General features: G+C 45.3%; 1 protein-coding gene across 1 annotated transcript in view; it reads right to left on the bottom strand.

The window, feature by feature from the left end:
* Positions 1–3,704: 3,704 nt before the first annotated feature.
* Positions 3,705–27,780, bottom strand: part of MELTF (melanotransferrin) — a 421,114-nt gene continuing 397,038 nt past the window's right edge. The window contains exon 16 of the mRNA XM_069618617.1: positions 3,705–4,900. Coding sequence (XP_069474718.1) covers positions 4,833–4,900 — 68 coding nt within the window. The 3' untranslated portion in view covers positions 3,705–4,832. The remainder of the gene's footprint in view (positions 4,901–27,780) is intronic.

The raw sequence follows: 27,780 nt of genomic DNA, 5'->3' as shown, positions 1-27,780 counted from the left end.
ACTTGCCCTAATCTAAGGTGGGATTTTCCTACCTAACAAAAACTAAAGAACGTCCAAGTCAAAAAGTTCAAATAGTTCAACTGAAGAATCTGTCTGTGTCCAAAACCTATACTTGCCCCCACAACTAACTTTTACAATGTGTATGGATATTAGCAACCAAAGGAAAACAGTGCTTAACCCAACGTTCTGTCGCTTCCCCCAGTGTAAAGTAGTTTTGTAACACAGTCTCAACATTATCCTTCACAGACAAAAGAGAAAATAGTTTGAATAAGGACCCAGGGTTCCTTCTCCCTTTGAAAGGCAGTTCACAACAGAAGCACTGGGGCTCCCTTCCCCAAGTTCAAAATAATTCACAGTAGAGGTATTGGGGTTCCCTTCCAAAAGTTCAAAATAATTCACAGTTTTAATAGGCTCAAAAGATTTCCATTTTCTGGTTTTCACTGTCTGTTGGTTGATCTATATTCAATCCAGTATTTAGAAGAGCCATCTGCTTTATTTTAATTCAGTTCAATGTTCAAAATAGGTTTAATAAGGTTGAGCGATAAAGATTTATTTTCATTTACACCACTGAAATGTCTATTTTGCAAGTTGGAACCTTTCAGGACTGCACCCTTCTGTGTTTCAAGGTGCGTGGTCACTTTTGACACTTCACATGATTGTTAGTTCCTTAAACAGTTCAGACTGAGACTTTTGAGAACGTGTTCCGCTTCTTTCATACCCACGCGATCACTCCGCTACATTGTGTACTTGCACAATCACCTGTTCATTCACAGCGCTCACGGTCAATTTCACACCAGTTTTCCTGGTCTATGAAACTCATTGACTTCCTTTGCAAGCTTCTTGAATACCGTGCTGGACTTGCTTCAACTCGGTTGCTTCCAGAGTTTCCCCTTCTGCCCCTGAGAAACTCCTGCGCTCTCACAGCACCATGGGGGAATTAGCACTCTGTCTCTTCATTAAAAGGCAGGCCCCTCAGCATGCTGCCTTCTCTTGCCTTGCAGTTAGGGCAGAGAACTCCTGTTCTCACGCCATCCCAGTTCTGACCGCCAGCCTCTGCAGTCGCTGGTAGTCCAACCCTCATTGCATGGCAGCTCTGCATCCAATTGCTCACAGCAGTGTCTCGCCTTCCTCTCTGTACTCTTTTGACTTCCCACCTTTTATACACCTGTAGTGTGTGAATGAGCTGCAGGTGTGAGTCCTCTCTGTCAATTGCCTGACTATTATTAGGCTTATTAGTGTGACATGCCTAATCTTTGTAGTGGTATTCCTTCCTCGTCTCAGTACTAGAGTGATGTGTTTGTATCTTGGTGTGTATGCCTCCTAGTCATCTCTTCCTCGTCCCAGTATTAGAATGGCATGACTGAGACAAAATAAGGGAAGCTGGTTTACAATAACGCATAAAGGTTGGAGAAGGATTGGGTGGGTTGTTTTTAGGAAAAGGGGGATACCATGTGTTGCCTAAGGGCCCCCCACTCTCAGTCCCCAAGGAGCCTCCACCACCCAGGCGATCCTCCTTTGACTGTCCACCCCCAGGGTCAGGATCCAAAAGCGATGGCATTTCCCTGGCCACCTGCGCAGAGGATCCATGGGGAATAGGAGTGAGAATACCCTCAGGTTTCTCACAGTATGCACTTGACTCTTGCATATCTATGCTCCTTCCTGATCATAATGCAGTGTAACTGGTTCTAACAACGCATTGATGCCTAAGGCTTTTGTGCGCTTAATAAATGTTTGTTGAATAAATTAAATTAAATACCAACATAGTAGTAACAATGCAGATTATATTTTTAAATGTGCAGGTAGTATGTTCTAAAAAATGTGCAGTAAGTATTTTTTTTTAAAAAGGTATATGATCCATTTCAAACTCTTTTGTTGACAAATATTGCTTATGTACAGTAGTGGACCACACCGCTAATGTTCAATCCGATGTATGTAATTATTGATGGAAGTCTGTTAATTTGTTCCTGGGATGCATGCACATACATTCTTACCATGAGATCCATGCACCCCTCTTTTAAATGTGTACACACACACGCACACACACCTTAATATGTCTGTCAGAACCCCAGCACCCCCGTCAGAGCCTACCTGCATCTCTCGCACCCCCCCCCCCCCCATGTGCAAAATGACGACATTCTTCAAGGACACACGTTAACAATGTATATATCCAAGAGATGTCAGTTGCTGCTGTTCTCATTCTATTTTTAACCATAAAAACGCAGCTCTGACCTCAAGATATCTGAGTTTCTCCTCTGGTGATGCTGCTCTAATCAACTGAGCACCTGACAAAATGAATGACTCTCATCCCAGAGAGGCTTAGAGTGAGACAGGGAAAGAGAGGGGTGGGGGAGAGAGAGAGAGAGCGAGAGAGAGAGCGAGAGAGAGTGAGAGAGCGAGTGAGAGAGCGAGCGAGAGAGAGAGCGAGAGAGAGAGAGAGAGACAGAGAGAGAGATACCATCCAAGATAGTGTGCCAGACCATTACAAGAGACAAGAGTACAGCTAGTGCAAATTAATGCAGGGAAGTGTCCTGATTGACGTTGTCTGCATTACACAACAAAGGGTGTGAGAAGGTGTGCATCTAAAATGTCCACTCCTTCACTGGCTTTTGAGGTGCCAGTCCAGAGGTGTTACTAGGGGCGGGCTGAGTGGGCTTTAGCCTCAGGTCTTATGATATGATATGGCATTTGTAACGCGCCTATACACAAGTGTTTCAAGGCGTGACGAGGCAAGGGAGGGGGAACAGAGGGAAGACAGACAACGATCCTACTAGGCCAGGGGTCATTCAGATCGCGCAAGTGCATGGGTAGAGGGAAGGGAAAAGTGCAAGGGGAAAGGGAGGCGGGAAAAGTGCAGTACAGGGCAAGTAGAATAATAAATAAAATGGCCAGCTAGTGGCAAGTGCAAGGTAAGTGCAGAACAAGTGCTGGGAAGGGGGCTGTAGGGATACAGAGAACAGTCCCGCAGTGCAGGGGTTGCCAGTGCAAGTGGAGAGTGGCTGGGCCAAGGACCGAGATCGGTGAGAGTGGCCCAGTTGCAGATTCAGTGCAGTTTCAGTCAAGAATTAGCAGGGGAGAGGGGGAGAGAAAGCAGAAGCAAAGAGGAAGGTTTTGAGGTGTTTCCGGAACCGGAGATGGTTCTGCTCAAGTTTAAGGGAGGCAGGAAGGCTGTTCCAGAGGGAGGCCCCTGCCGCGGAGAGAGATCTACCCCCAACTCGTAGCCCTGGATAGAAGACCAGGGGCTCCAACCAAAGGGCTAGACAGTCCCAACATTAGCATGGCCCCAGATCTTTTCCAGATCTAGCAACACCCCTGGGTGCCAAGACAAATATGTGTTCCTTAAGTTAAAGGAATGTGATAGCTCATCTGTTCACCTACACGAAAAAACGTTAGCGTGGATGAAAACATTGGAGTAAGACCTCATGATCAGGCAGTCGTTTCTGCCTGCAGTATTCCTAGGAATACCACACGCTGTAAATACCGCCTGGCCCATAATCAGGTGGGCAGTAAAAACAGGCAGATTTTGAAATAAAAGTACTGCTTGATTCTACTGCTACTGCCAACATCATAACAAGTCCCTTAGCACTTTAAGGTGCATTGCTGGCCTGGAGATGCAAAGGAGCATCTATCATAAAAAAAAAAACACGGGGCACAAAGAAAACTGGGCTACACGCTGCCAAGGGAACAAAGGAAACCATTCCTTGTCGTTCATTTTGCAATGTGTTTATTTGCCATTTTCAGGAATTGAAGGAGTACTTTGCAAGTGTGCGGTTTATGGAAGGCATCATTCAGCAAGGCAGAATAGTCCCATTGGGGCGGAATCAACGCTGTCTGGAGTTAGGAATGGAGAATGCGTGCAGTGAGGGCTGTGTGACAGCAACGCAGTGGGTTTGGGCTGATTACAGAAGCAGGTGCACTGACCTCGCAACTAAATATTAGTCATAGCTAAGAATGCACCACCATAAACATCCACCGATTGATAGTGGAGAAGCAGATGACGTCTACGATCGATTTCCGCATTAATGCTAAATAGCAGCTTCACACAAGTCCAAGCACGCAATAAACTATACATCGCAAAATGAACTGATAAGATATTGGTGTTTTCTCTTGGTCGGGCATGACTTGTGGTGATTTAGCGCCCTTCATTGGCTCCCTTCGGTAAAACTGTCACCTGATAAGTGTCTCCCGTCCACTTACATGTCGCCTTTGGATCCTTGGGACACTTTGTGTTTGTTATGTATGGGGCATATGCCCATATGGCAGCCGATAGTGCCGCCATGTTCCCGCCCAGAGCAGCTACATCCCTCCAGCTTTTCATAATGGAAGACGAAGAAATTGACTGCAAAATTCACGATGACAGATTTGTGCAACATTTGCTTAAACTCCTCATGCCAATCCAGTTCCCAAATTCGGGATGGGATCCTCACACACTGGGATTTCATGTATTCGAAATGAACAGTACACGAGTGTAAATGTATTATTGTATAGGAAACATTTCTGCCTGGAATGTGAAGACAGTCTCTTCTTGTATAATAGCAAAGACCGGTTTTAATTCCTGCAACCAATTTTGATATGCTTAGGGTGAAAGTCTGTAAAGTTACCAGTGCTCGCTTTAGGAAAAGTGTTCAACCCTACTGTGTCAACACATTTTAGGATGCATCGAAGTTCATTCTCTTCGTACAATAGATACAATTCTGAGACACACAAACAGTTCTGCAAGGCAGCTCCTCAGTGGCATCCAGATGGACCATCCCAGGAAAAATCCGGTTCATGATTAAAAATTGATCCATTGTGTTCTCCATGGAAATACAACCCGGTAGCCTCCCGGTGGACGCTCAAAAGTGGAAACTTAGAAGGAGGGCGCTGGACATCAGCAGCAGGACAACGCTCACAGGCAGTCCACCTACGGGCCACAAAGAGGAAAATCATGTCAGATGCCACATACTCTTACAGTCTATCAAAAATATTCCAGAAATGAATAGAATGAGCAAATAGGCAACACAGCATAGAGAAAGGGAGGTGCATGACCCAAGAGGTCGTGCAACCTAGGGAAGTGAAACGGTATGACTCAAGAGGGATTGCACATGTTAGGAAAGGCTACTGTATAATGCGGGAGGTTCTAAAGTTGCTTAGTAGTGAAAATATTTATTAAGTGCAACAATGTGACATTAAGCACCCATTCCAAGGGCTGGAACAGATGGTAACGGCCCAGAGACCCAGGTTAAAGGCCTGGGCGAAGGAAATGCTATGGAATGGGGGCGCTCGCTCCTTTTCAAGTCGTTGCTTTGTTGAATGATCTTCCTCTGTTGATTAGAAACATTGATGACCTGTCAGGCTTCAGGAACGCCCAAGTAGACAACCCTAAACTCAGTGGCTCTCCTGTGAACGGCTTGGTAGTGCTTCTCTGGGGTATCCGCTGACATTTGCAAGACTAGTCATGGCAGGGTTCTCTTGTTTTAAAGCGTTTCACAAACGGATCTTAACAAGGTGCCCCATTCCTGTGAATATATACAAAAAAGAACAGCTGATCTGGACAGGGCATTTGTAGTTGAGGTGGTCTGGCTGCGGCTTGTGTTACTGCAGCACCTATTTTCAAGAGGGTGCTAAGAGGTATAGTTTAAACCCCCTGTCTCACCCCGGAGAATGTTTGATGTATCAATGCTTCCGGTATTAAATGACATGCCTTCTGGCTTCCCTTCTGTTAATGGCTCTGCCTTACTGAGGGTCTAGCTATGACAGTACAGTTAAGCAAGCCGGTAAGATAGCTCATCGGGTCAAGAACTTGCCACTGAGTGATCTGTAAGTCACAGATTGGAATCTCAGTAAGGACAACCCAGACTTCCAACCTTCTTAGGTTATCAAATGAGTGCCAATTTCGGTTTGATTCATTGTATATAAAAATTATGGACGGGGCTTTGGTGATTGCGCTATATAGATACATGATGACAGTATAAGTTACAATGGGTCCTGATAGAGTAATGTAATGTACACTAGCCTTATCAAAAGAGGGAGAGAGCCCCTCTCGCAGCTAAGGTGGGGGTCGCAGGGTCTAGGCAGAAGCCAGAACCAGTCCTCACACTGGGGATGAGGGCAGATGAGAGGGCCCCAATTTCTGAGTGCATGCTTCTGAAGTCAAGAATACAACACCAACACAAAAAAACTTCCACAAACTCTTAAGTTAGCACCGCTCCCAAAATTTGAAGGGTTAGCCCCGCCCCGAAATTCTTGTCTAATTGCACCCCTTAATTGCAACACACATACAATCCTTTTAGCACAGACTTGTTTATCAAATATAGAGATCTCTGATATAATTCTGAAATGCTCTGTGACTTAATGCAAAGCAGACAAGAACACTCATTGGTGTTATTTGTCTCCTTTCCCACTCTCATAGAGGTACTTTGAAAGAGTACAATAGGAGCGTGCCAGACTGCCCATCTTGGAATGATAACCTTCTATCAGAAAATAATTCAGATGGTTAGTCTAGTATTGCCCCTTGCGAAATACAAGTGAGGTGGTGTGAACAGAACGCCTGCAACACAGTGCCAGTGGGCCCTCAGACCCCGGCAGGCTGGTCACACCACAGTGTGCCAGTACGGAAAGTTTGAAACTGCATTCAGGCAAGGCCTTCCCTAAGAGCAAGTGACAGAAGAACCATTTACTTGGGCAGCAACAGCACTGTTTTCACATTAGATTCCTTCTGTAAAGTACTTCAATTGCAATGTAATGAAACCAGCTTTGTTTATATATCAATGATTTATTGATATCGGGGAGGGGATTTGTCATGCGACACATTTGTGTAGTTTGGGGGTGACGTGTGCCAGTAATAGGGCGAAAGGGGGTGGCGCATTTTTGTGTTTTTGCCATGGGCACCAAGTGGTCTAAAAACTGCTCTGGCAACAGGTTGCTTTAACCTTGAGGGCACTACAGGTGTCATTAAGAAAATGGCATGGTGGGATCACTGGAAGACAGCATGATTATCACTACAGGGCTCTATCCCAACATCCCACATGATAAGGAGAGCGCGCGGGTTCAAGCCGCATTGCTCAGGAAGGAAGCTGACGGTATACATTCTGGATTCTTAATTTTTACAGGTAAATCTTTACTATAACTATAGCCTCGATGGGTTCTGGATGTACGCCAGAATTAGCAAATGTATTAATGGAGTGAATACCGGATGCCTTTGCATTGGAAGAAAGGGAGGTTTAAAAATGGGCCCTTTTTTGAAGGTGTCCTTTTAATATGTCGCAGGCATTCATATTTTTGTCAGGAGGCATCATTCTTTCAATCCTTTATTAATATACACCCGACCATATACTTCACGTTTAGCCAATGACCAGAAATGTCAATTATCTAGACACCATGGTTGACATTTGAAGTAACACCACACATTTCTCAAACACTCACATTTTTGCTTTGAAAGTTCAGCAAATCTGCGTTCAGACTCAATGACACAAAATATAATAATAATAATAATAATAATAATAATAATAATAATAATTAAAATGACCCATTGTGTATCCGCGTGCGGACCAAGCAATACAATTACTGAATGCATTTATTAATCGTCATTCGCCATTGTTGCAACTAGCAGAAGGCATCAGTCACTTATAGCAAACCCATATCCTTGTGTTCAACTAAAGTTACACAACCTCTTCAATGACCTCATGAGAGCACGGGGATTAAGAGTGGAGGATACACAGCGCCATCTAGCGGCCCCAAGAAAAGGAACATATCTTTGCCTCAGCTGTACATGTTGTGGAAACCTAATTAAGGGTGATCAATGAAATTATCCCACAACCCTACACCGATCAAATTAAATTAGAGATAAAGCCGCCGGCAACACTGAATATATTGTGTGCCCGTTATCACGTACCTGTTCGACGTCCCAGTACTTCAATTGTACTGCATCAGCCTTCATGGCCAGGATCAATGTTTTACAATTACCTTGCTATGCTCCTCCCTCCTGAAGGTAAGTCTCCTCCCACCCACAATCCTTGGTTACATTTCTGCGGTGATCCTTTAGCTGCTTGGGCTTTGATGGCTAATGGTGGGGTGCCTCAGTGTCGTACCACAACATGCCCCCCCCTCCTGTAAACCATGCTGAGGGCCCCCGACCCCTCTAACTCCTTAACAAAGCAGGGGACAGGCCACACTCTAGCCGCCCTGTATCACCAGGAGAGCACAAAGTCCATGATGATTATGCCGCTGCAGGGGCACGCACTACTCCAGGTGAAAGATATAAATATGCTTTTTCATCAAAGCATAAATGTTTCACCGAGAGTAGAAAGAAGAGGGCGGTGCCAAGTCCCCAAATATGCCAGCCACCAATGGTGGATGTGAGTTGTTTTATAGGAGGGTGTAAATATTTGCCACAAGTATTGAGCGTAGTGAGGGGGTCCGAACTAATAACAACACCCCCAAGAATTTTTTTGAATAATATGTTAACATTTTGCATTTTATAGCACACTTTCTGTGAAAATTTGGGTACAAGGCCAGACAGTTTGCAATCAGTTTTGTAGGGTAACTCATGAGAAAGTCCAATAGATACAAGTCACCAACGGTGCACAGGAGCATTTCCGAATGCATTTAAATGCCTTACCCCTCAATGTATGCCAGTATAAAAAATGTTTTCATGCTGGCTGTGCACATACATTTCCATGGTGTTATGCCAGTATAAAAAATGTTTTCATGCTGGCTGTGCCCATACATTTCCGCGGTGGCTCCACCAATATATGCCAGTATTCCCATATGAGAACATACTCATTTTCGTTTGTGCATAATGCCAGTAATGATACTATTAAAAAACATGTCAAAGCTGGCTCTGCCAATATATGCTAGTACCCCTATGTAAGAACATACACCTGTTGAATTGACCATTAAGAGTGCCATGCCAAAATAAGAGAGCATGTACAAACTGGTTCCAATGTAGGCCAGTGTAAGCACGTAAAAACACTTAACACGCTTGCTTCATCATAGATGGTCAGAAAAAAGTCATGTCACAGTAAGAAATAGCTAGGCTGGCTACACCAAAATGCCATTCTAGCAATGTAATACCACTTATCATGCTTGCTTTATCCTAGATACCGAGAAAAAAATGTCATGCCATAGAAAGCAATGGCTAGACTATCTGCACCAAAATGCCAGTCTAGCCACGTAATAACACACATGAAGGAGGCTTTGCCCGAAAATGCCAGTAAAACATGTGATGTCACATAAGGACATGTCCAAAATGCCCCTGTGATCCACGGCCTTCCAGAGTCTTACACATGCACATAATCACATTCATCCCCTTTGACCCACCAATCACTCACCCATACATGTTCTCTCACACTACATGCTACACACAGGCACTCACCCAGAACATACCCACACACATGCACAATCACATTCATACTCTTTCATCCACCAGTCACTCACCTATAACCTTCTCTCATATCCACTCACAAAGCATTTTCCACAAAAGCGCCCACTCACCCAGAATATTATTCACACACACAATCGCATTCATACCGATTCACCCACCAGTCACTCACCTATATGCATTCTCTCACATTCACTCAAGCTGCATTCTCCTTGCGGGCACCCACCCACCTGCATCCTGCACATGGCTAATCACCAACCCAGAACATTCAAACACCCACATAATCACATTCGTACCCATTCACCCACCAGTCACTCACCCATACAACTTCTCTCACATTCATACTCATTCACCCACTAGACACTCACCAATACACATTCTCTCTCATTCATTTAAATTTCATTCCCCACACAGGTACCCACCCACCCAGAACATTCACACACACACATAATCACATTCATACCCATTCACCCACCAGTCACTCACTCATACACCTTCTCTCACATGCACTCGCACTGCGTCCTCCACATAGGCACACACCCACCATAACATTCAAACACACACTATTCCATTCATACTAATTCACCCACCAGTCACTGGCCCATACCATATACATACATCCGACATGCACCTCACACATGCAAAATACACATATTACACTTTATACCTACAAAAGAAATAAAAAAAGCTTTCTTACCAGTTCCCCACTGAAGCTTTGGTCTGCTGTGTCACTACAGGCACCCAATTCCTCCATGTGGCATGCAGACAGGAACCAGGAAGCTAGGAGAGCCAACTGGCCCCTGTATGATGAGGTGCAAGGAAGCCGGGCGCGGAGCACCTCCTCCCGCACTGCGAGTCGCATTCGGCCCAGCCCATCCGCTTTCACCCTGATGGGTGAGGGCTGCACTGGAGCCCCCACTGGACCTGGTGTGGCGGGGGCCCCTACACCAGTCAGGTGTCCCTGCCAGTACTGTCACCAGCATGTTGAAAGCATGCTGGGTGATTCTCCTGAGCCCCTTGCAAGGCGAGAGGGCCAGATGGAGGCTTAGTTATATTATATGCTCATCAGCCCTGGAAACATTCTGGTGCTGGTTTGTGCGGTTGGGACGTCGACCCAGGACATTGAGTCATTTCTAGCCTGGGGTATGTTTGGAAGTGAGTTTTTGATGGGGTCCGGGTGGAGGAGGTTGGTCCTACCCGGAGTTCCTGGAAGTTAATAGTGTTCAATCTTTTGATGAGGCAGGTCTTCCGGACGGACTGCGCCACTGGTACAGACAGCGCACAACACAATGTAAAGCCTATATTCTGGAACTAGTTTACTAGGGGCCTTCTGGGTTTTTTGTGTTGCCTGAATACAATGTAGGCCCTCCTTACCATCTGCTGCTTTCACTCATTGTAGCAGCAGCTGGATAGGGAGATTAGGTGTTTGCTTTTTTAAACAGTATGCTTCTGCCTCCACATTGTGGGAGTATGGCTGGTGACCTGTTGTGTGTTAGTGTGGAAATCTAGCTGTTGGTCTACTGAGTTAGGCTTTGTTGGTGCGTGCTGTACCTGCTGCACGGTGCAGTCTGTGTGGAAAAAGAGGATCTGCAAACAGAGACATGCTGTGGAAGCTTCTGCTGAGAAGTCAGTGGACTATGAGTTTTCTCATACTGCTCTGGTGAAGCAGAGGAAGCATAAAAGCCGGTATTCTAAGTCTTAGAGGAGGATGCAGAGAATTCTGTGGCTGTTGTTAAAGGAGGCTCAAGAGAGGAAGAAGGCAGGCAACAGGATGAGTGTTTTGGCTCCTTCATGGCAGCCATCTGTGTCTTCCTCTTCCGTTGATCCTGGCACCTCAGAAGACCCACATGGGCAAGTACCTAGCTAAGGAGGAAATTAGGTGAACAAGGCCACCGATGGCTGATGGTACGGGTTTCTTCTCTCTGGAGATGCATAGGACCTCAGGAGACCAGGGTTTAAGTCTGGGAGTTTAAGATGTCTCCTACACTGGGTTTGCCTCCGATTTCAGCTATCGAGGATAATGGCCACTCAGAATGGGAAAACCCATTGTGGATCTTGCTGCCCCAATTTATCGCTAAACTGTACCCCTGGAGGGGCAAGGAACATCTTTGCCAGAGATCGTGGAGATGGATCCATTATTGGACAGTTTGGTAGGTGGTTTGTCGATGGTAGTGGAGAAGATAGCACCCGGAGATGAAGTAATTGTAAAGAATCAGCGTCCCCAAGGGAAACTGTCACTAACTTATGAACCGATCCCTATGGACATTGTCACTGTGAAGGGGTAGATGGTGATGGCCTCCTATGGAACAGCTATAGTCACCAGAAATGCCAGCTTTTTCAAGAAAGTAGGTGAAGGCAAGCGCCTTAGGGTGTCCCCGGGCCAAGACTGCACTGAAGAGCCGGATGAAGGTGGTGGGGCGGCCAGCCCCCAGGGTCCCCAGAGTCGATGGATGCAGGTGAGCAGAGTCCGAGCTGGGAAGCGGGCAGGAGGTATCCTCAACGAACTGGGAAGGGGAGCCCTGGTCACCTCAGTGACTATGTGCTGCACCCCTGAACCATGCAGGTGTCCGCTATATTGGAGTGTTTGAAGTTGGTTGCCAGATGTTTGAGTGGGTAGTGGTTATTTGTTAAACTGTTATTTTGTTCGTTATGAGAAAGGAGGAGTGTGGTGTCCCCTTTTAGTTGCACACGTGGCGGAGTGATGTAACTCTGTTGCATGCAGCCGTACAATAAATGGGGCAGATCACGAGTGCTTAGGCAGAGGGAGCATGGAGCCTGGACGTGATACACTGACTCCTGTGTCTCTGTATGTTGGGGTGGGGGGGGCACACACCACACACAGGAGGTCCGACTCCAGGACTCCCTTACAACACATGTGTCAATATATGTGAATGATGTGCGTGGAGTATGGAACGGGTGTGCAGGACTGTGGTTATTGATTTCGGAGAGAGGCATCGGGCAAGAGCAGGCGGATTTGGTTTAGAAAGAATAATTGCTCCGAATTCCGAAATGATTTTTCAGAAAATGCATTTTGGAATTCGAAGCAATCTGATGGTTCTCACTTAGGGCTCTATTCTCATGTAGGCGTTAAGTACCGAAAAGGACGTTAAAATGCTTAACAACCTTTTCGATACTTAAGACCTATTCTGAAGTTGGCGCATTCTTCTGAAGTCGGAAGGAATACGCCACTTTCGGAATACATGTGGCGGTTGCTAGGATGGGTTGGAAACCAACCGAGCAACCGGCACATTCGTAAACTGGCTTTTTGGAAGCCTATTCTTGTGGCACTCCTCCAGCTTCATATGTGCGCTAAACTAGCGCACACTTGCGGTACCCTTTTGGTGCCGTTAAACTGGAGGAGTGCCACAAGAAGCCTTGTTTGGTGTAAATGGAAGTGTCCATACGCCCGTGTTGTATATGGACACTTTCATGTACACCAAAGCAAGCAGCTTCAACATTGCTGCAACGTTGAAGCTGCTGGTTTTGGTGTAAATGAAATTGTTCATATTCACCGTACGAGTGTATATGAACACTTTCATTTACACCAAAGCGAGCAGCTTGAAGCTGCTCGCTTTAAATTAAAGTGTTCATATACACCACACGAGTGTATATGAACACTTTCCTATACACCAAAGTAAGCAGCTTCAACATCCTGCAATGTTGAAGCTGCTCACTTTGGTGTATAGGAACTGCGTTCTCGGCAGCATTTTTGTAAAATAACGAATATATTGTTATTTTACAAAAATGCTGCCGAGATTGGATTGCGCCAGTAACCCCTTCAAACAGGCGCAATCCACATACATCACTGTTGTGCTCTCCGAGGACACCCAGGCCCACTTGAGAATAGCAGTGGAGCCTGGGCGTTCTCTTTTGGCGCAATGAATCGTGCTGTTTAGCACCTTCACTGCGCCAAGATGAGAATATGGGCCTTAGCCTGCACTTTGTACAAATAGAAATGCTGCAGACCATGTCAGAATACAAGCTCATTGGTAAGTGATGTCATAGGGAATGAGCACGTCCTAAAGTGAAAGGAGCGCACCTTTTTGGTTTAAAAATCTGTAGCAAAACATACTCTCTGTGGCAACATTTCTATACGAGTCATTCTCGAAGGTCACAGTCAGATTGTAGTGTTGGCTTATGATTGTGTCTGGGCTCACAGCTGTGCGACCTGAGTTCGATTCCCAGCCATATTACTTCAAGTGAAGGCAGTATAATATATGTTTTTTAATTCTTTTAAAGCACATAGGGGGGAAAGCGTCGGCCCTCTGAAAGAAGCGGACAGACTCCAGCCACCCACATATTCCCTCGACGTGTGACATCCAAAGGACAGCAAGTAGGGTATTGGGTCACTCTCCCGTCCCCGCGCTTTTTTCTGCTGTGATCATTTTATTCATGTAAGCAAACTTTTTGTAAGCACTTGCAATGTTTGCGCATAAACTATGCTTTCCTTATAAACGCCACATACTCTCTGCTGGTGACCAGTGCACTGGGGAGTTTAGAATTATGCTTTGAATTCCAGAATGCAACGTGATAGAATTGCATGAAGGGGCCAATGAAAACAACACCTCAGCGAGAAAGGGCTTATGGTGTAGGCAATTCTGGGTCTGGTGAGATAGTTCTGCGGGTTGAGCACTGCTGTGACCTATGTGTGATCTGCAGGTCGCAGGTTCGAATCCCAGCAAGGTCAACTCAGCCTTTCATCCTTCCGAGGCACTTTATTGAGTACAAATCTCGGTTGTGATGAGGTATGTAAATGTGTTCTATGTACAGCCCTTAGGCGTAAGCATTATATAAATAAATCATTATGTTTCGTTGGTTATGTGGATATGCCATACATTTCGCATCCAATGTTTACATTTAGTTTCTCTCTTTCATGTAATTTGCAAAGTACTGCTCTAATGCTCTCTCCTTCAACCAAGAAAATGAGCCCATGCACTTTCCTCCAATTGCATATGGACACTTGTGGAGGGTTTTAGCACAAGGCAACTCCTTCTAATGCCTTTGAAATGATTTGAAGTTAGTGCATGCACTGTCCTCCTTTCTGACGATGGAAGATGCATGGCTGCAAATGTTCATGAATGGACATTAACAGAAAAGCAAACACGAGTGTGTTATTAGGTGGTAATACTGGCCTATTAGCCTGGCAGCATGGTTTTATTTCCTTACAGCAGCATGGAATTATGGGAAATTAAACGTGAGCGCACTGGCATTCATTGTCATAGCCAGCATTGGCATGTCATTGTACAGTGGCATACATTGACATAGACAGCATGAGTGGGTTTTAACAGTGGAAATGATTGCCATTATTGGGCGAGCCAGCATGAACATGTCACCGTCATCTTACACTGGCAGGGCTGCCACATAGTGTTGTACAGCCAGCATGAGCATTTGTTTTTAGGAAAATGTTAGCATATATTGTGCGCAAAGGCATCAAAAACGTGCTGGAAAATGCCCCCCTGTACTGTTGGTGATCAGGCATCTATTGGATTTTTTCATGTGCTACCCTATAAAACAGACTGTAAACTGGTTGATTATCACATTTTTCACATAATGTGTGATGTAAAATGAAACATTTTAAGGCATTATTTGGAAAAGTTTCTCAGTGGAGAACCCCTCAAACCCCCCCCCCCCATTGTTCGTTCATACTCCCTCACTACACTCAGTCGCGTGCAGGCATTTGTATAAAACATTTACGCCCCTCCAATTGAAATATCCACCTGATGCCACTGCTCTCCTGGCGTTCCTAATCAACTGTTGGAAGTCTCACCTTTAGGCAATATGACCCAAGAAGGGGGGCATTACGGTAGGGTAATGCCCCCATGGCTTCGTTAAAGCCATCGTTTTGCCCAGGCTTCTATGTCCCCGGGGGCATTACCCTAGCGGTAATACCCCCGCTCCTCGGGGCATAGTTATAAGCCTGACCGAAGTAAGGGCTTTAAAGAAGACCTGGGGCATTACCCTACCCGTAATGCCCCCCCCCCTTGAGGGTTACATTGCCATTAGAACCCTGGCAAGTCGTACCGGGTTACTAAGAGCAATTTCTAACGGTGCAGCAACTGTTTCTCGACTCGAGAAAATAAAACAAAAAATGCCCACAGGGATCAGGGAGGAGGGTCTACACGTAGTCCCTTCTCCGTTTCCATGGCGGCAGCTCGCAGTAAAGAACTCTGGGACGCCGCAGCGTCGGAGCCTTGTCTGGCAGGTAAGGCCCGGCCGAGAGCCAATGAGCTACTCGGGTACTAATGTGCCTTCTTAGGATCTGACATTCATTGGTGCCCAATTCAGAACAGACCCGGGGAGATTCTTACTCCCAAGGAACAGGGCAGTGCATTTGCAGCACTTGTTGCAGGGATTGGTTGGGTTTGAGGTTTCATCAGTCAGGATGCCGGTCTGGGCTTAAGGGCATATATATTTATTCCTGGTGCTGAAAGGTTGCCTCTCAGACTAATGGCGCTCTATTTGCATCAGCATTGGTCTCCAGTCTCTTTGCCGTTTGAGACTCCTCTGCCAGTGAGCCTGGCACTAAAGGACAACTTTCATTGGTGGCTGGAAATGGGCAAACTGTGGCAAGGTTTCTCACTGGCGCGGTCAGTTCTAATCATTCTTACCTCCAATGCCAGCATCAAAGGGTGGGAAGAAACTCTTGGGGAGTTCAGATATCTGGAAGTGTGGACCGAGCAACAGAAGAGACACTCCTTCAACAGGGGAGAGTTATCAGTGATTTCCAGGGTACTGGGATGTTTTTGAGTTGGGTGCTTGGCCACTTGCTATTGTTCCCATTGACAATACTATGGCAGTAGCATATGTCATCGGGCAAGGGGGCACTCGGTTGAGGTCACTGGAGAAGTTGGCTAAGGTCTTGGGGGAATGGGCAGAGTTGCACCTAGAGTCCCTAAAGGTAGTTTTCATAAAGGGAATGGACAACTGGTCAGTCAGGTGTTTCCGTCCTGTTATGTTATACAATTGTATAGAGCGCAGCATTCACCACAAGGGAATCTTGGTGCTGCTAATGGACATGTAGGGAGTAGCCAAGGAGAAAAAGAAAACTGGAAAAAGAAAAACCCCAAAACAGAAAGGTTTTCAAAAGCCGCTGAAATGCGAAATGATCCTCTGTAGCACGAAGAAGTTGGGGGAGCCTTTTACATAACTGGGCAGCATCCACTGAAAAGACTCGACCACTGATGCGTGATCGCGAAACACATGGAACCGCAATCAAAGAAGCAGTCGCAGATCTGAGAGAACGGGTAGGAACATAAAGACGACATTTCTCCTGTAGGTAATCCGGCCCACTGCCATAAAAAGCGCAATGGACTATGCAAAGTGCTTTAAATTCAAAACACTTAGAAAGCGAGTGCAGTGACTTAAGAATTGGAAAGATCGAAACATGGAAGCCAGAACCAGTGGCCACTCTGGCAGCTGTGTTCTGTAAAATTTGGAGATGATGAACCAGGTAAGCAGGTTGAGTGAGATACAAACAATTGCAATAATCCAAGGTCCCAGAGAAAATGGTAGCCACAACCGGTGGAAGGAGATGTGTAGGGAGAAATGGCAGAATTTTATGAAGGATCTTGAATTCGAAATGGATCTTCTGACAGACAGGGCTAACTTGCCCCTCAGTGGACAGGGAATATGAAATCTTGAAGTCAAGATCCTTAACCGTGGTAACAGGCACAGACAATTCCCCAAAAGCCACAGGCCAGAAGGCAGGTGTTCAGAGTGAAGCTTCAGATGGTGGAACCACTACCAAAACGTCTGTTTTCTCTACCCCCAAGAGATATCTCTTTAGCCATAGATTTTTCAGAGGAGGGGAGCAAGGTTTGGCTCTCCATACCTGGACCTCTTTGCCACTCCAGAGAATGCCCAGTTGCCTATGTTCTGCACCAGGTTCCTGAGCAGCAAGTCAGGTGTGCAGGGGGGCTGGTGGTGGTTGTGATGTAAATGGTGTGGGCAGGGTGCCTCCTGTATGCATTTCCTCTTATGGAGGAAACTCAGGGATTGCAGATCGCATATGATTCTAGTGGTGCCCAAATGGCCCAGAAGGTCCTGGTTTCCTCTTCTGACAGACCGAGCAATGGCAGCAGTGTGGAACCTATCGATATCCCCCATAAGGTGTTTGACAACTTTCCGTTGAGGGAACAGTGGTAAGCTGAGAATGCATTTAGAGAGGCTTCGGAAGGCACCCCTCATGGCGTGTCTCCAGTGGGGTGTTATTTGCAGAGCTTCTCTCCCCAGACCTGTTTAGTATTCAGAGACTCCTCCGTGGGATCTCCCTCTGGTGTTGATGTTTTTCTAGAGTCTTTAATTTGAGCCAGTGGAGGTTAATTATTTAAAACCTTTTATGGTAAATTATTTATTTTTGGTTCTTATCATGCCAGCACAGAGATTGGGGGCGGCTGGGGCTCTTTATGTACAGAGCCTTTCCTGACAATTGTACCTAAGGTATTAGTGCTTTGTTTATGACAAGGTTAGGTATCAATACAATTCTGAAGATATGATAAAGTCGCTTATGGCTAGAAATACTAAAAGCTTCTGGGAACTTATTTCCAAACAGGATGTACCTCAAGGCTATATACAACTTAATTCGGTAGATACAGTATTATGGAAGATTTACTTCTGCAAAGTATACTCCACTCTGTTAGGAGGGAGACTAGATTACCCTTGTGAATATAATGTAAAATGTTATCACAAGTTTGATACTGAGGTCATATTAAGACTAAGTAGATGCTCCAGTTCCTCAAGAGCTGTTGGACCTCATGGAATTCGGATAACTTTTTTAAGCAAAACCCAGAGATTCGGTCTAAGATCCTTATTGATGTTTTTAAGGACATATTGAGAACGAGAAAATACCAATTTTGGTTCCTTTCTTCAAAAATGGCAATATAGAATGTCCATCTAACTAGAGACCTATTGTCCTCCTTGATTCTATAAGTACAAATGTGTTATCACTTGTTTTAATGAATTTGAGAAAATGGATCATTGACAATGACATTGGGAATTGGAATCAATGAGGCTTTAGAAGGGGATTGGATACCTCCCTGAACACCTTCATGTTTTCTCTGATGCAATAACAGGCCAAGTCAAAACACCAGACTGCTTACATTGCATTCATAGATCTATCCCAATCCTTTGATAAAGTCATTAGAGAAAGGCTGGGGTGGAAATTGAGACTCATAGAATGTCCAACTCATTTGATTAACATCTTAAGGCACTTACATATTAACACAGCCATCCAAGCCCACCTAAATTCGAAAGGGACATTGACGGAACCAATACCATTGTATAGGGGACTCAGCCAGGGATATATTTTAGCTCCCACCCTTTTTACTTTATATATATCCAACGTAGGCTCTGCATTGGAAACTAGTGCATCCTATCCCCCGAAGTTGGGCCACTTAAATTTCCATTATATGGCATATGCCGATTATATCATATTAATGGATTTGACTCCCATGGGTCTTACAACACTCTTTGAACATCGTTTCAATGTATGTGTGTGAACTGGATATGGAGCTAAATGTTGCTAAGACCAATAATTTGAAGTTTGATCTAATGAGAGGCAAGACAGGGACTTTTCCTGGTACATTGGTAACACCAAGTTGGACCAAGTCTAAGGGCCTCATTACGAGTGTGCCGGCCGGTAACAACGGTGCCGGTAAGCTACCGGCACCGTTGTTACCAGACCGGCACCCTCCGAGTTCTGCGGGCGGGTGCCGTCCTGCCCGCCTGTTCTGACCTGGCGGGCGGAACAGCTCCCGCTTGCAGACTTTGACGGAAACACTGGCACTGTTGCACACGGTGTCGGTGCTTCTGTCCTCCCCATTCCCATTGAGTCCAATGGGACTCCAAAGGGAATGGGGAGTTACTTTTTCTGGTGCCTGGCTTTGGGGAATTACTGTGACCCCCGGGGCTGTAATGCACCAGTAATTCCCCAAAGCCAGGTGCTGGAAAATACACGACTCCGGCAGCAGCCGTGCTGTTTTTACTGGTACGGCTACCATTGGGGTTGTAATGAGGCCCAAAAATGTGAACTATATGGAGATTAACTTTGAATCAACATGTACTCAGGGAACGATGAATAAGAAATGAAGGTTGAAAATTATGCCTTTTCTCACTCATGCCCCTAATGTGTGTCAGGAGGGTAGCTCAGGGGCAACGTGCTCGCGTTGGGAGCAATACGATATGGAGCACTACAGGTTCGATCCCTGGTCCGTGCTTACAAACCTCTGGGTATTAAGCACGTTATAAATAACCTATCATATCATATCATTTTCTGACTCTATTTTATGGTGCAGAGATGAAATTTAAAAGAACTCAATGGGGTAAATGAGAGGGGAAGATCTGGAGAGCAGATCTTATCTTACTTGGAGGTGTTGCATTCCAACCTATTAGGTGGGAACTTGGTTTTAAATCCCTAGAAACTTATTGTATATGGAAATCTTTCTTATTGTTTAATAAGATATTGGGCCTGATTCCGAGGTCGGCAGTAGCCCGCCGATGCCGCCGGCAGGTTGCTGTTGACCCGGAAACACTAAATCTGCCGCCTGACTTCCCAGTGCCACCGGGACATTACAAGTCCCGGCGGTGCGGGAAGTCAGGCGGCAGATTCAGTAACTCCCCATTCCCATGGAGTCCCATAGGACTCCTTGGGAGTGGGGAGACGGAAGCACCGGCACCATTGATAACGGTGCCGGTGCTTCCAGGAAAAGTCTGCCTGCAGGGGCGGGTGCGCCCGGCACGTCTGACTCTGCCAGGTGCAATTGCCCCTGCAGGCAGACTCAAAATGTAGCGGTCCGGAAACAAGGGTGTCAGTAAGCTTACCGGCACCCTTGTTTCTGGACTGCCACACTTGGAATGAGGCCCATTGTCTCTTCCAAAAACGAATTGTATAAAAGATCAAATGAAATTATGGTAAAGCGGGCGTGCACTTTGTTAAATCATTGGAGGGATGAGGTACAATCTTCCCTCAAGAATATTAAGGCTACAGAAGATGAATTAAGGGAACTCCCTCACCAAATAAAAAAGAAGTTGTGTCTAAGGGACTGGATGAAAACAAGTGAGGATTGCATGAAATATACATGATGTCGCTTTTCCCATGTGATAGAAAAAAGGGCTGGTTTTATTCCAAATTATTTTAGCTAATCCTCAAATAATTGGAGATGTAACTTCCTAAAGTGCAAATTGAATCACCTTAGGACCCAGGAGATAAAATGTATAAGATCTAAATCAAGGGAGATGCTAAATTCTTGTAGATATTGTGGTCAAGACTCTGTAGAGGAAACTCTGGAATATCTTTGCATATTCTGTCCATATCTTAAAGGATAGTTCCGGGACTTTTTTTTTATTGTCCCTACGGGTCGGCCATGTGTTTGTAAGCATAAATCGGTAGATCGTAGGAAACTTTCCTATGGACCTTACCCGACTTTTCGCCCATTATCGCACTCGAAATCAGCCTCCATTTTGTGATAATCCTATCATTCCGCCGCATCGACCTGGCTCACCTGCCTTTGCGGCACTAAATCAAATCCCCCGCCCCTGAAACAGACTTTATCAAAACATTCATATTCCCCGCCTCTATCCGTGACGTGACTGAGCTGCGTAGGCAAACGCGCCCAGGCGTCTTCTACGCGACTCCACACAGACCCCGGAAATCAACACAGATCAGCTCACAATACAGCGCACCACAATTCGGAATATGAAACTGTACTTTGAAATCAAACCGCAAGATTGTAAATGTGGTAAAGTACATTTATTTGACATCAAATGTTTAGAGAATATTCAGCGATTTGCATTTTTATTTGCTCATGTTCCAAAAAGTTCGTATTGAGGAACGCGATGGTCCTTTGCTGTACACAGGGTCTTAGAGCATCTCACAATACAGCGCCACAATTCGGAATGTGAAACCGTGGTTTAAAAGCAAACGGCAAGATTGTACATTTGGCAAAGTACGTTTATTGGACATCAAATGTTTAGAGAATATTCAGCGATTTGCATTTTTCTTTGCTCTCGATCCAAATTAGTTCGTCTTGAGGGAAGCGATGTTCGTGTGCAGTACACAGGGTGTTGGTTTACGATAAAAATAAGCTCTTCGGTCGCACTGATAATCGCATGGCTGTTCCAACAACGAGGCACTAGGCCACCACAACGGTAGGTATGTTGCATCTAACCGTTAGTACCGCGTAAGGGCATACTTGTACTTGGCGATCGTCCCATAAAATGGTCAGGGTGGTAACGTTGTTCACGCGGAGAAGCAACTGGCGGCTGTAGAAGCCGTCCGCCGGTGTCCGGTACTCGTGACACAGACAGTAGTGAATGATGTACCTAAAAACATAAAAAATGAAATTAGTCTCACCATCAGATCCTTATTAAAATCATAGCGAGGACAGCGCTACTGGGTGTACACAAGTGTTTAAAGGCGTGGCGAGGCAGGGAGGGGGGGGGGTGGAGTACAAGGTAAGTAGCATAAAATAATAAATAAATAGGGCCAGCTGGTGGCAAGTGCAAGGTAAGTGCAGAACAAGTGCTGGGAAGGGGGGGCTGTAGGATACTGAGACAGTCCCCCAGTGCAGGGGTTGACAGGGAGGCAGTGCAGGTGGAGAGTGGAAGGGCCCAGGACCGAGGTCGCAGACAGTGGACCAGTTGTAGCAGGGGAGAGGGAGAGAGAAAGCAGAAGCAAAGAGGAAGGTTTTGAGGTGCTTCAGTAAAAGCAGATGTTTCTCCTCAAGATAGTGCGCGGTAGAAAACAATATGCCACATAGAACGAACAAGTACAACTGAACCCGTCTTTAAAGCCACTGTATAGTAATGAAATTGCGGTATAAACTCATCAAAAGTTACTTACATTATATTTGCATTTTCCATTGTGTCTCTGTGTAGGGCAGACCCGAAACACCACTCCTTCTTTGCCGACGTTACTTCTTCTAATGAACGTGGCTCATCGTTTCGTTTCTGAAATTTTATTCATTATCTTTTCTTAGTCTTTCAGGATGGTCCCGGCCTGTCAAGGTCAAATCACAATAGAACCTTATACTGGGTCGTGGGCCGTTCCGCCACCCGAGCAAAACATCAAAGCAGCTGACCTTCACTTTGAGCGAGCACACATTTCTAGTTAGCTCCAGTTAGTGTAAGGGCATCTTGTCTGCGTGCCTTTTTTTTTATTGTCCCTATGGGTCGGCCATGTGTTTGTAATACGGAAACATTCTATAATTTTTGTAAAAATGATTTATATTACTGTTTGGTTTAATTGCAATGGGCCTGCAACATGAGGAGACTCGAGAGAACAGACAATCAAATTACAATCATTTAAACCGTGATGTGTATTTCTCAATGAGCTCTGCTTTAGGTGGACATGGAACAGAGGCAATGTTGGGTGGCAATGCAGTTGTCCCCTGCATAGGTTCGTTCACCACTCCATGTATGTGCCTATCGAGGACATCTACGATAAGTCTCTCAATAAACTCATATTGCATATCCTCAAACACTGGTTTGATCACCCATTGTTTACTTCTTTTAGTGAAGGCCTTATTGTAGCGAAGCGTCCCTAAAGTTCCGGTCGTCCTACTTTGTTGACGGCCAACATTATGGTTATGTGCCAAGACCGCTAGAAGAGTCCGATTTATCATGCCTTCCATGCCAAAATGCAATCTTTTGGGCCTGTACTTTAGGCACATATTGTGGAACACCTCCAAATCTCCTGTGTGGCAGAATTCCGTGAGTCCCCTCAAATCTCTTGTTATAGTTTTATCAAATACAATCTTTTCAATGGCCTTGTGAGTGGGTGATGAAGGAATCAACCACTTCTTCTTCCGTGCCTCCTCTGTGGACAAATGGCCATGTTCACATTTGTGGAAATGCTCATTTGTCGACCATCGATGTACGTTGCTACAGTGCAACATTACTGACCACCATTTTTCCAGTAGAATTTCCAACGACCCTTCACATGTTTTTGAGCTCCACCAAAGATGGTTGCTGATTGACTTGGACCACTGTGAAATACCTTGCATATCTTTTTTTTTTCCTGCAGCCGACAATTTTTTATTGATTGTTTTTGCAAGATGCCATACGTCAAATTGGTGATTTATATTTTTGTACTCTTCTCTCATTGTCTTGGCAATTGAAACGTGTCTGTCCGTGGCTATCAGGTCGATCACCATTCCCCGCGATTGTAGTTCTTGCAATGATGCTACAAAGCCAACTTTCTCCATGGCCACTGAGGATGTACTTTGTGACACCTGCACGACCACCGAACTCACAATTTTCTTACTTTCCATGTCCTGAAAGTGGTAGGTGCAGTACTTGGCTGAAAATCCTGGGCTGTCGCACTGTCCATCACCGGCTAGCCTGAAGCGTTTGCCCGCGAATGTACTTTCCATTGACATTTTTTCCATTCTCCAAGCTTCGCTGATGGCTGGAAATAGATAATCGGTTTGGTGTTTGTAGAACTGACTTTTCGCAATGAAATGGATTCCCACAAACTGAAAGAAATACTGTAACTTTTTAAAACTTGAACCACTAAAAAGTGCGGCCGCTGCACAAAGTAGATTGCCTGCTGGCAGTTGCCCCAGCATGGGTTGTGCAGACCATGCGAACGGATGATATTGTGTACAGGTGGCATGTATTTTAAGGTTAGTGCCTCGAATTGCACGAGTCACATTAATCAATGGCTCCCCACATACTTCCCCACCAACCCAATGCCCACATTTCATCATCATAATAATATCCATCAAACAGCTATCGAATACAATGAATTTGGCCTCTTTCCTTATACTGTCACTCTGCATCCCAGCTGGTTCGGCCTGTAACGTTGAGGACATGTCACTCGCATGAAAGGTACAATCTCTGATATCGTCTTCCGCTATGCTGAGTGATATTGATGGTGTTTCATTGTCGTCCACTTCATTCTCTTCCATTGCAACATCTGTTCCTTGTCCGGAGATGGGAGAAAAAAACAATGTCTTCAACTTTCGCGCGCTCTTATTTTTTGCGGGTGTGGATTCTGTGAATTGATCTCCGACTGCATCCAAACTACCAGGAGGACATTCACTATCAATGGCTGGTGGTGGTATAGCTCCGTTGTCAATCACTTCATATTCTTCCCATTGGCACGATGCATCTCCAGTCTCAAGTCCCTGCCAAAAGGTTTGACAAGCAACATCTCTCGTTCGCTTCACTGTCTGTGTAGATCTAGTTCTTACACCCACTCGCAACTAGAGGACAGATTAGAAAAGGGATGTTCAGTTTAAACACAACTTACAGTATTGAACTATTGACAGTGAAAGACAACATAATATAGTGAACAGGACACTAACCTTCTTTTGCTTTCTTTTCTTTGAAACTTTCTTGCCTAGAAATTCAACATCTGGACGCTGTTGCTCCGACTCGTGTGTGCATGTCTCCACTTCCTCTCGCGCTGCAACGACTATATTTTCATGATAAGCACATCCATCACTCACTGAGGCTCCATCGACTCCCTGAAACATAGAACTTTCATTAGTATGTATAATAATATTGAAAACACAAAATGTACTTGGGGACCAATACCCATACGTACATCTCAATAGCAAAACACGAATGAACGCATTGTGTAGAACATTCAAACGACAATAGTTCACGCATTGTTGATCTAGTTAGATTGAACTGTCAAGATCCATACCTCGGGCTCCGCATAGACTTCCATTGATGATATTATTGAAGATGACGCTTCAGCAACTCCCTGAAACACAGTAATTGCATTAGTATGGTTTTCTATTTTGTTTAAAAGAACATAAACTTTCTGCAGGCGTCAACGGCTCATCTAAATAGACCTGCACAAATGATCAGTTGTCTAAAATAAATAATGGATATCTAAATATGATTCGATTTGCTCCATCGTTGGAGGTGTCACCACCCAGAGATCTGCATCAACTACTAGGGGTGATGTTCTTGTTGAAGAAGCTCCGTCAGCTCCCTGAAACATAGTACTTGCGTTAATAAAGAAGGAAGTATAGCGGATGTAATCACGTCATTTGATCTCGCATGATTGATCTGTCAGTATTCATACCTCGAAATGCATAAGAACATCAAGGGACGCTGTAACTGCGGTGCACACTTCTGCAAGCTGTTGCGCCGACCCGTAACTGCATGCTCCCCCTTCTTCTTGGACTAATGCTCCATCGACTCCCTGAAACATAGGACTTTCATTAGTAATGAACACAATATTGAAAAAAGAAGACACATAGGAGGGCGACGACAGAAGGACATACCAATGGCTAAAAACGAAAGAAACATTGTGTGTAACAATCACGCTACAAGAATGCAAGATCTGATGATCTCCATCGATGGAACTGTCCGGAAACGTACCTCGAGCATCTGAGTGACATCTACGGTTGTCGTCAATGCGTTGGACTCCTCAGCATCTCCCTGAAAGACAGTACTTGCATTATTTTGGATAACAATAATTATAACTGAAAACAAAGACTAGAGGACGAGTACTGTGGTGTACCATTAGGTAAAATGATTACACGATCAATTAAAACTATTGATTTACATGCCTAAAACAAGTCAGTGTCAGAATAGCTAAGTAAGATTACCCGATAGGCGCTTGAAGTGGCTGATGACTGCAATAACGACACGGATGGAGAATCTTCCGCCTTCATATTGAGTGGATACATAAATGGGGAAATTATTGTTAGCTAATGCTACACACTACCGCAAGGCCGAGAGACAAATACGTAAACTTGACTCACCAGTGGAGGGATGTGGACGAATAGAGTGGGAATAGCGGTTGAGAGCAATTTTCGCCTCGCTCGCGGTGTTTTCTTCTTTATTAGCAATGATGTGGAGTACATGTCTGGGCTAAAGTGCCTGCTGCAGATGCGGTATCGATCACCCCTCTTGTCCGCAAAGACTTCAAGGACTCTACTTTCTAGCTCAGAGGCTGGATATCCGCAATATCGGACCCATTCTCTTATCTGATCTATTGTCTTAGGGAAAACATGCATTATAGTATCTTCAGATTTGTTATGGGTCTTCGAAGGGCAACCGCCAATGGAACAGGCAGGCATTATGGAAAGTTCTGAAAAGTAAAGATCAACAATTCTCTATGAATACCAATGTGTTAAAACATTAAATGACACATAAAAGGTTCAATGCAAGGTCCGTTTTGGTTCTTGGAACTATACACGTTATTCACATGCGGATAAGTATTTCAATAACTTTCAAAAAATAGAAAAAGTAATTTGACTAAACTCAGAACATGTGACTAGTTCCTTGCATGTACTGTCGTGAACGAAAAGAAAACATGGATGCAATTTGATGACTACTAGCAAATAGATATAAATTAAAAAATTGGACGCAAAATGATTATGGTACATGGACTTACCTTGACGAACAAACAGTTAGATGCAGGGATCAGAGTAGTTTCTTGTCGTAGAACAGGGAGCAGTTCACAGGTTGCAAACTGACGAGTTTGCTCAAAGTGGTCACGGAAGTTCACAGAGACGAAGAGCAGATAACCAGCACCTTCACGGGTTGACTAGCAAAGCGCAAAGAAGTTCTCATTAGAAATATGAAGTGGGTTATAAAGAATTCGAAACAGGGGTGTGTTTGTGAATGAATGACGTGTATATGTCGTGGCATTATGCGGTCTGCAGGGGGCCGTCCAGCGTGAGGGGGGATGCTTGGCAGGAGACACAGGGTCTGGAGGTAGACATGGGAACAACAAACCCATGCTCTATAGACCACTTTGAAGTGTACATGGTCTTTGGCACCTCTTGGCCTTTATCGCTCCCTGACAGCTCCACTTGCCAGCAGCGCAAGTACCCCGGTGCGAACTGCCTTTGATAGGGCGGGGGGTGGATCGGGGCGGTGGTCGTGCAGACAAGACACAGGAAGACTCGTGAATGGAGACACACTTATGTGGATTGCAGGGGGCCGTCCAGCGTGAGGGGGGATGCTTGGCAGGAGACACGGGGTCTGGAGGTAGACATGGGAACAACAACCCATGCTCTATAGACCACTTTGAAGTGTACATGGTCTTTGGCACCTCTTGGCCTTTATCGCTCCCTGACAGCTCCACTTGCCAGCACAAGTACCCCGGTGCGAACTGCCTTTGATAGGGCGGGGGGGTGGATCGGGGCGGTGGTCGTGCAGACAAGACACAGGAAGACTCGTGAATGGAGACACACTTATGTGGATTGCAGGGGGCCGTCCAGCGTGAGGGGGGATGCTTGGCAGGAGACACGGGGTCTGGAGGTAGACATGGGAACAACAACCCATGCTCTATAGACCACTTTGAAGTGTACATGGTCTTTGGCACCTCTTGGCCTTTATCGCTCCCTGACAGCTCCACTTGCCAGCACAAGTACCCCGGTGCGAACTGCCTTTGATAGGGCGGGGGGTGGATCGGGGCGGTGGTCGTGCAGACAAGACACAGGAAGACTCGTGAA

Source organism: Ambystoma mexicanum, chromosome 10 (genome assembly GCF_040938575.1).
Source record: "Ambystoma mexicanum isolate Mex_15411 chromosome 10, UKY_AmexF1_1, whole genome shotgun sequence".
NCBI lineage: Eukaryota > Metazoa > Chordata > Amphibia > Caudata > Ambystomatidae > Ambystoma > Ambystoma mexicanum.
The sequence above is the reverse complement of the archived record's forward strand: the minus strand, read 5'-3'. Positions and strand labels throughout refer to the sequence as shown.